Below are 10,433 nucleotides of genomic sequence, written 5' to 3'. Positions count from 1 at the left end.
AAATAACGCGTAAGTTCGAGCATATTTACAAGTGTTGTAAAATTATTTGAATATTTTTTCATTGGATTTAAAGATCCTTGGAAATTCTTAGGTAGCTAGCGGAGGTCAATATTGTAAGCAGAACCTTTATTATGTTTATTTTATCTAAAAATATCGCCATAGCAATAAATGAACATAATTGTAAGGGTGATAATATTTTTATTTTTATTCGAACCTTTTTCCATAGATTGAACTAGTGTATACTCGTAATGCGTATGATCATTGGCTAATAACAATTTTAGAGAAAAATAAAACAAATTCACTAATTTCACGATGTTTAGAACGTTTTATGATTAAACCGGAAAAAATAAAGAAATGAAAAATATTGTTGTTTGAGATGGATCTCGGCGTGCCTGTTCGTTGAAGAATTTACCAGTTTGCAATATTTTATACGCTATAAAATTGTATAGTGATAACACAACAATAAGAAACTATAAAAAATTGATTCGCAAAACCTTGTTGTGACCCCTGATTCTGATACTCCTCACCTCCATTGAATTGAATTTATTGCAAACTGGTAAATTCTATGAAATATTGTTATTTTAGTCAAAGAACTAAATATTAGCTAATTAATTTTCAAGTCTTTTTCACCCAATATCTTACCAGCGCATCTTATTATGTGTTTGACGAATATAACCGTACGATTCGATTCTAAAGACATAAAACAACAGTACATAGTTTGAAAGCTCTATTGTTAATTGGTTAGTATATCTTGGAAATTATAAGAAATCCAGCAATAGTCAATATTGTTAGCAGAACGCAGTGCAAGCATAGTTGTAAGTGTTCGAAACATTTTTCCAGTAGATTTAAAGTATCCCTTGAAAATTGTTAGGAAGCCAGTGGAGGTCAATGTCTGGAATACAAGCTCCACAATCGTCCGATAGTGAAGATGCGTCTATCATACGACGATCTCAATCTGATAACAGTGTGTGATGACGGTTCGGTAGCGATTTGGCGCGTTGGGAATTGCGAGGGACGCACTGGAAAGCTAGACAAGGATTTTCGTTATTGCCAAGAGATACTGATGCCCAAAATCGAAATGCGCGAAAAAATGGTCTTCATCACGGTAAGTTTCAAAATAATATGCATATTCAAGTAGTCTATAATTAACTTCCCGTTGAGCAAGTTATAGTAATCGCAAAAAAAATTAAAAATTAAAATTTTTATATATCTTGAGGTTTCTGGACATTTTGGCATTTCTAAGAAAAAACTGATGTATGTGTGTGTGCGGATACAAAATTTAATCGACAATTTCGAGCACACGGTTCAACCGATTTCAATTATTAAAAAAACATTCGATTCCTATTAATAATAAGACGTGCTGATTAGTTTTTGGCACATGTAGGTCTAGCCGTTTCGAAGATATAAAAAAGGCAAAAAGTGCCAAAACCGTAATTCAGTTTTTAAGAGAACGGAGCATCCGATTTTAATAATTCAAAAATACATTTTACTTGTATTGATGAAATGAACAACTGGTAAAATTTGTGGACAGGCAGATCCAGCAGTTATGGACTCTCAATAAAAATAAGTTAAAAAAGTGTCATTTGGCGGTCAAAAATGTTTATCAGCTATTTTATCGATATTTTAATAATGTGTATCAATTTTGTTAATATTTCTATTGATTTCGTAACATCGTTTAACCGTTAGAAGGCGACGCGGCGCTTACGCGCTTCGAGATTGCTTTGAAAAGTTCAAAATTTCCAAAATAGTTCAATCTCAATAATCTAATTTTCTAAAATTTCTCAAAAATCTAAATTTTTCAAAGTTTAAAACATATTTAATCTTTTTTAAAAATTTAATTTTTAATACGAGAAGTTCCTGCAATTTGCCTTAAAGCACGATGCCATACACCACTAGTTTTATATTTTGACGTAAACGGACTATTATCATGTGATATCATTTTAAAACCTTTTACTACTATGTAGTAAGATAGAACTCATAGATTTAAAACTTTTTGCATTTATACTATAAAAAACAAAGAATTCAAAATAAAAAATATAGTGAAAACAAATTATACCTTATTAAAAGCAATCCCAGGCTTTTTATAATAAGTGGAAGATATGACAGTTTGTTTTCTCAGACAATGTTTATTATTATATTATTAATGTTCACTTTTATATTAAGTTACATTTTGTTACAAACAAAAAAACTAATATTTTATATTCTGAATCAAATTATTTATATTAATTAATAAATAAAATGAGCAGATTAATTCGAAGTTTATATTAGATGACCTACAGAAACGGACATAAAAATTGATTCTAAGAACCTCGCTTTTTCATCAATTTATTATAAAAGCCAATATTTTAGTGAAAATTATTGTATCGTTTTGTGACTCGTTTATATCAGTTAATAAATAAAACGAGCTATGTGATTTTAGAATTAATTTATTGCCTGCTAGACTGAGAGCCAGTGAACCTTTTGAATAACGGTGTTCCTGTAAGGCTGAAAATTTTTGTACAGGTGATTCTTAACGTGCTAAGTACGGAAACGACGGTCTGGCAGGTTTTAGCCCTGCACATCATGGTCGTCCAGGCGTTTGAAAGTGTAAAAAACACCCGAAAATTAAACTTGTTCCTGTAAGGTTCAAATTTTTATACGATGTAATTCACTCATTGAGAAGTTCGAAAATCAATCTGCCAGACCATTTCGACCTGCACAAGTACCTGCCAGACGAGCCGGAAAGTGAGCAAAAAATGCCCCAAAATAAACTTTGTCCTGTAAAGCTGGAATTTACATATGTGTTTATCTAAGCAATTCGAAAAAGGTCTGTGCAATTGCCAGACCATTCTGGCTAGCATAAGCCCTTGCCAGACGAGGGCAAAAATGCTATGGCGGGAGGGCGAATAATAGGCGTTGCGTGAAAACTTAGCATATATTCAAACGGTATTATAAAAAATTACAAATTATGGTCAAAATAAATTTAATTAGTTACAATGAAATATATATCATCATGAATTAATCATCATTATCAGATATATCGCTAATTAATACTTCAATTCAGGCTTCTATTGAGTAGCTATTGAATTTTATGAAAATAGGTGAAATTTGAAAAAAAACATTAATTTCTGAATGTTCAACGGAGGGTAAGAGATTTGAAGAAAAAATTTCACAGGTACAAATTATGAATTTCTTCTTCAGAAAAAAAGAAGAAACCTATTAAAGCTAATAATAAAATTCACGAAATTCGTGTCCAACGTGATTTGGTTGGTCGCCTATTAGCGCGATAAATCCAATAAAATATTGATCTTGAAAAAATATTATCATATCCCATTACAATTGTTAGCTTCCCGAAAAAGTTTGTTTTCATCAAAAAATCTGATTTGTTAATTTTATGTTTTCTCGACGTTTCAAGCCATTCTGAATCGAATGAGACCAAATTTGGAAAAAGTATGTACGAGTGAACAGATTTCGTATGTGTGAACAGATTTTTTTCCGTAAGTAAATCGACGTTTTCTCAAAAACGACTGGACCGATTTAAAAATTCATCAAAATTTGCAAAAAATAATATCGCTTTTTTTGGCATTTATCAGAATTAGACCTTTTATCGACGTTTGCTCAAAAACGCCTGAACCCATTTCAGAAATTCAAAAGCCATTTGATGTACCTCGATGAGGACTATCGTTTGTCTGTTTAGTGCGACGATCTGCCGTTTCTTTGTAATTTGGAGAAATTGTTAAACTTTTCGTCCACATTTAAGCTCATACCACCGAATTGATTTTAAAAAATCAAAAAACTGTTCGAAAGATATTAGTTGGGAATGATACTGATTAGTTTTAGGTGAAAATCTACCGAGCCGTTTTCTTGTAATTAAGTGTTGAAAACAAAAATTTAAGCCGATTTTCATGGAATTTTTTTGGGAGATATATATATCATGGTCTTATAGAATTTAGTGAGATATTACCGCATTACGACAAGTAGTTTAATTTTAAAAATTCATCAAAGTTTGAGAAAATAAGTAGTTAATTTCACATTGGTTAAAATTAAATTTAGACAATTTACTTGGTATAACGCCAGAGTACTTGGTCTTATTGAACATACTGAACCATTGAAATCTTACGAAAACTGGTTCTTTGCTTTTAGAAAATACCCCGAGTTAACGTCGTGTTCGTTCGTTTTCAATTATCTGCAATAAATCCACTCGTAATACTTTTAATCACTCATAAATTAATTTATTTTTTATTGATTAAGTCGGGAAGTTTATGTAACTTGCCTCAAGGCAAAATACGAATACCAACTAGTTTTAATGTCACTTTGCCACGCAGATGGAACTATCTATAAAACCGCGAAATCAGCAATGATTGAAGTCTTACGAGCAACTGATAACGAAACTAAATATAACTGATTACGAAACAATTTGGTATGATGCTGTTGTTTTCGATGGATTTTATTTACTGCATTCAATGAAAAATATACCAAAAACATTTGGTAATATTTCAAAAAAATAATGGCAGCACATACCGCACGAGTAGATATAGTTTTCAAATAGTCATTTAAAAGTACCAACAATTCTTAAACCTCAAAATACTGGCTGGATATTGATTGAAAAAATATTTGATTTCAATTGGTTCGTGGGAGAGACCAATTTCAATTTTTGAAATAATATCACAACATCCTTTTCGTATTGCTGAGGAGGATGCAAACGGAGCTGATCAACACATAGGCGGTAATGTTAAAATTTTAAATTTGTAATTTTATATAAATTGTAATTTTCTCATAATATCGTTTGAATATATGCTAAGTTTTCGCGCAACGCCTATTACTCGCCCTCCCGCCATAGCATTTTTGCCCTCGTCTGGCAATTGCAATTGCAGACCTTTTTAAATTTGTAATATTTTATATGAAATGTAATTTCTCATAATATAGTTTGAATATATGCTAAGTTTTCGCGCAACGCCTATTACTCGCCCTCCCGCCATAGCATTTTTGCCCTCGTCTGGCAAGGGCTTATGCCAGCCAGAATGGTCTGGCAATTGCACAGACTTTTTTAAATTTGTAATATTTTATATAATTTGTAATTTTTTATAATATCGTTTGGATATATGCTAAGTTTTCACGCAACGCCTATTATTCGCCCTCCCGCCATAGCATTTTTGCCCTCGTCTGGCAAGGGCTTATGCTAGCCAGAATGGTCTGGCAATTGCACAGACCTTTTTCGAATTGCTTAGATAAACACATATGTAAATTACAGCTTTACAGGACAAAGTTTATTTTGGGGCATTTTTTGCTCACTTTCCGGCTCGTCTGGCAGGTACTTGTGCAGGTCGAAATGGTCTGGCAGATTGATTTTCGAACTTCTCAATGAGTGAATTACATCGTATAAAAATTTGAACCTTACAGGAACAAGTTTAATTTTCGGATATTTTTTACACTTTCAAACGCCTGGACGACCATGATGTGCAGGGCTAAAACCTGCCAGACCGTCGTTTCCGTACTTAGCACGTTAAGAATCACCTGTACAAAAATTTTCAGCCTTACAGGAACACCGTTATTCAAAAGGTTCACTGGCTCTTTGTCTATGCATAGTTCTGTTTTGTATAGTGGATCTGTTGCTTACCTCACTAAATGAAATAAACATAAAATATTAAATAAAATATTAGTAAATACTAATTAGATTATTAATTAATTAGATTTTTAATCTGTTAATGTTTTAAAAAGTAAGCAAAAGGAATATAGACGTCGACGAAGTTTTTCCAAAGATTATTATACAATATAAATAATCATAGTACAATTTCCTGAAACAGTAAATCGCATGCATAATAACTAAAGTTCAATTAAACATTAATTAGTTTAACCTCCCCAAGCAGCCAACACCATAGCGAGCGCATTCATAATGATTGGATGTATTTAATTTTAATAATTACTAGTAATTAACACATTTCCCGCATTCGGATAATTACTTCACGAATTAATAATTTTCTAATTACAGTATTTACATGCATTATCGCTTTAGAGAATCAAATTTAATCATTCAATTTCGTATATTGTTTGCTCATTTGTACATTGCGTACAAAGTTTTTGCGTAAACACGTAATTATGTTCGGAATTATATCAGGGCTTACACACGTAATATATTTGTAGTGAATGACGGTAAATATTATGTAGATTTTATATTATTTTCAATAAAAAAATAAACGATTTTGAATTTAAATTCACGTGAAATTATTGACATTCTGTGAATATTTACCAAAACACACACACATACACACATATATATATATATATATATATATATAATATATAATAAGTTTTTCTGGTATCCACTCAATTATTAAATTAATTACTAAGACAGATAATTCATTAATTTAGTTAGACAATTTGACTTTAGTTTGATTTGACTTATCTTCCGCGCCATAAATAAAACAGTTTAAATACAAATCACCACAACGCTAACATTGTTTTGTGGCATTTTTATATTCTGATAAGACATTTATCTATTCATAGTTTTTAATTTCATATTTTTTGTTTTATAACTTTATAAGTTATCATCAGTTAGTAAAGGATTTATATCTAAATTATTTGTATGTATCGCACTGAACATGAGTAAAATCAGAACGCGCAACATATACTGGAACTTTTATTTAATAAATTGGTCGGATATTTAAAAAATATTCATTCATAGTTAGATATATATTCAAATACATATGTATACATACATTGTTTAAGTTTTCCTAGATAGCTATTATTATTTATGATTTTTTTTTTCTAAACGAAAATAAAAATTAAACTAAAAATGTAATTATTCAATTTTCACTGAAACGTGATATAACATGTCCCCTTTTCAAAATTTGGATGTAAAATTGATTCTAAATTCAACACTCACAAACTAAATTGTACATTCACTAAAAATTATATTTGAAAATGCGTCATGCTACAGATGTTTGCCATTGAGAGGATGTAGGGAAAGTATATATTCATAATATAAATGTTTTGAATATATACTTTTCCTACATCCTCTCAATGGCATATATATATATATATATATATATATATATATATATACTGAAAAGGTAATGAAAATTTATGAAAAAATAGATAATTGTATATGTTATAATAGATGAGAAAAATTTCAGAAACTATAGCTAAATTACTAAACTAACCGAATCTTTTATGATCAAAAGGGTTTAGAGAAACGGATGCGGGAAATCGAAAACGAGCACGCTTATCAGATGCGCCAGGGAGACGCTTTTCATTCGGAGAAAATGCGAGAAGTGCATCGGGGCTATTGCGACGCCATCGAGGAACTCAAGGAGAAAAATGAGGTGATACAGATCTTGATTTCTTGCCCAAAAAGGCAATTTGTTTATCAAAATAACGGCTCGCATACTAATAAAATATTTTGTTTTTGTTGCAATTTTTTATAAATTTAGTAGCTAAAATAATATTGATTTTGAGTATATGAATTGAATAAAAATAAAGTCTACGTATATATTAAACGTTTTTATATATTCGTTAATTATTATTCACAATTAAAAAATATTAAATAATTGTTTATAGTATTGCTTCATTTCAATGTCACATCTTCCAAGCATGCCAAGAATATACTAATAATAACAGTAATTTATTTAGTTCATTACTACAAAAAAAATCAATTATTTCTTAGATATAGTCTAAAATACTCTTAAATATCACCGATTACAGCTTCCATTCGAAATATAAATAAATGCATAAACTGGAATACTATAGGTTCATGATATTATTCTTAAAGCTTTTTATTTATAAATTGTCGAAGATTATTTAAAATTTAATATTTATAGAGAAGATAAGTTTAGATTATCTAAAAAAACGAGCATTAAAGTCGATTCTAAAATTCGCTATGTTATATTTATAATTTATAAGCAAATTTTTTCATAAAATTATTATATAGTTTTGTAAAAATTATCTCACGCTGTGTGGAAATTATGAGCTTTTAAGTGCAACCTAATACTTTGGTGAAATTATGACCAGTTTTCGATTAATGTGGTAAATTTTTACTATTTGGACTTTAAAACCGTAACCGTGAATAACATTTCTAGAACCACAATCAAAAACAATAACATAAAAGCCCCAAGTTCTCAAGAATTAAGACTTTTTGTTGAACTATGTTGAACTTTAAAATTTAAAAAATCGAGAGCCCTCCTTCAAAAAAATGCTCTAAAGTGTGTATATATATATATATATATATATATATATATATATATATATATTTAACGTAAAAAATGACAATGCAATAAACCTAGTAATTTTTTTTATAATATGTAACATTTTTATATATGTAATATAAACATTAAATTATTCAATAAAATCAGTTACTGATTACTTTATTTACTATTAAATGTAAACGTATATAAGGTATTTCATTATAATTGCAAAATCCCATTCCATAAAGTATTCACCTTTATACTTTCAAATTTGAATAATTAATTTTGTGCAAAATCCCGTTGCGATTTATTGTATTCAAAAATATGGGAATATAAAAAAAATATTTATAATTCAAGTAACGCCATAAGTCTATGCCAAAGGGGTTAATTAAATACTGAAGGTAATTATTTTTAGCCGACTCGGATTTAATGAACAAATTCTAACGAATTAATGAACAATGTATATTTATGAAAACGCGTAAAGGTGGTTTTGCTACTCATTAAATTTTAATGAGATGATCATAGGTGAAAATTACATCGTGGTTTACAAAAGCTGCTTCAATTTGCATCGGGACTACATGCAAAAATCCCTCACATCACTAGCTTTATTATTTATTAAGCAATCATTTCTCAAATGAGATATTAATAATTCTTTACTTCGCGTCGTATGTTGAATAAGAAGATTTTTGATAAGAAGACTACGGGTTAAAAAATATACAAGTATTATTCATAACAGAAATCTTTTTCGTGTGCTAATTAATACTATATTTTAATAAATACCAATTCGTCCTATACTATATTGAGGAAAACAAATAATGACAGTTACGGCAAATAGAAATGTCGGAATACATTCTACTTAATTTGTCGCTAACTATAGGCATTTAAGCAGAGTCAAATATTCGTAATGTGCATGTTAAAAATGTTACTGCAATATTTTATTTATTATTCAAAAATATTTTAATGTTATTAATTTATTGGTTGAAAGTAAATAGAAAGTTATACTTTATCCATAAAAAATATTAGGAACAATATTTCAATATTAATTCGATATTTAAAGAAATAACTCTTATTTAAAAACATTATATATTATATTTAATAATATATTAAAATATTATATATTAGTTGCTCAAAATAAGGTAAAGTATTATAATAATACAACATTAGATCTATTTTCGGAGTTAGAACATGAACTGTATTGAATATGTATCTGTTTCTATTGCTTAAATGATGTTTTATACCGCTACCACTTTTTTTAAAAAAAAAATACAAATAAATATCAGTAAATAGCCTTTGCAATACTTATTACATAAATTATTCCAATAAATACACAAACTCAAACTCTCTCCTGCAACTCCTGTAACACATCAAATGCTTATTTCAAAATATATATCTCAGCAACTCGAAATGGACCACACTCAAGAATTGAATGCGATTAATTCCGAGATCCAAAAACTAAAGAAGAACACGACGCCGCGGTACAAGAATTGGAAGTAGCTTTCAATGAAAAATTAATTGTCGAATATGATAAATATTCTCGTTTCGAAGATCGAACGAATCAAATGCGAAAAGATTACGAAGCCAAACTAAAAGATTTGGCAGCTCAAATGGAAGCAGCTCTTCAACAAGCCGGGGAAGACCATATGGCTCAATTGGAAGACAAGAACCTTGTAATCGAAGAGGTAAATGTGAATTTCATGTATATTTATACACAAAACAATTTCTTTAAACTTGTTTTATTCAATAATATTTATCCATTGTCGGTGTAATGAAACATACTATTTCCTTAGTTTTTTTGAATCATTCAAATGCTATAAAAACTATTGAACTTATTTTCATGAGTTTTGATCGGATTTCAAAATCACGAACAAAATAACATGGTGTTTTATTTTTTAATGATATATACTTATTAAACCACTTGCGCTGGCAAGAAATTTACCGACACGTGTACAAGAAGGGTAACTGGCTGGACTAGTGTTCGACGTCTAGGAGTGGCCAGGAAAAGATTTATATTTTCTAAACTAATTTATTATTGACCTAGGACTTAATATAGTTCTTTAAATAACTCTCCAAAATGGTATAGTTTATCGAAATATTGGAGTTTCGAATATGCCTCTTTTTGACCAATAAGATTGAATATTTCAAGGCGTAAAACACGTTGGACTGATTACTCCGACAAGACTGTGACAATCACGCTCAACGTCTGACAGGATTGTTATTATGGCTTTCTTCATGTTATACAAAGGCGAAAACGTTATTAAAACTAGTCGATTTTAA

At 29.5% G+C, this 10,433-nt stretch overlaps 1 protein-coding gene across 1 annotated transcript; it reads left to right on the top strand.

The window, feature by feature from the left end:
• Positions 1 to 928: 928 nt before the first annotated feature.
• Positions 929 to 9,653, top strand: LOC113381471 (cilia- and flagella-associated protein 57-like). Its single transcript, XM_026620374.1, has 3 exons — positions 929 to 1,105; positions 7,161 to 7,301; positions 9,555 to 9,653. The coding sequence occupies exons 1-3, from the start codon at positions 929 to 931 to the stop codon at positions 9,651 to 9,653; spliced, it is 417 nt and encodes a 138-aa protein (XP_026476159.1).
• The last annotated feature ends 780 nt before the right edge of the window (positions 9,654 to 10,433 follow it).

Source organism: Ctenocephalides felis, unplaced genomic scaffold (genome assembly GCF_003426905.1).
Source record: "Ctenocephalides felis isolate EL2017-DRISC unplaced genomic scaffold, ASM342690v1 CF-g0.4_SCAFFOLD_02909, whole genome shotgun sequence".
In the NCBI taxonomy this organism is placed as follows: domain Eukaryota; kingdom Metazoa; phylum Arthropoda; class Insecta; order Siphonaptera; family Pulicidae; genus Ctenocephalides; species Ctenocephalides felis.
Note: the sequence above shows the minus strand (reverse complement) of the source record. Positions and strands in the feature narration are given on the sequence as shown.

Bases quoted from the DNA above. Each gene is read 5' to 3' on its own strand.
- LOC113381471 (XM_026620374.1), top strand. From the start codon at position 929: ATGCGTCTATCATACGACGATCTCAATCTGATAACAGTGTGTGATGAC. The intron at 1,106-7,160 runs GTAAGTTTCAAA...TATGATCAAAAG, and splicing joins AAAAAATGGTCTTCATCACG to GGTTTAGAGAAACGGATGCG. The intron at 7,302-9,554 runs GTGATACAGATC...TATATATCTCAG, and splicing joins AACTCAAGGAGAAAAATGAG to CAACTCGAAATGGACCACAC.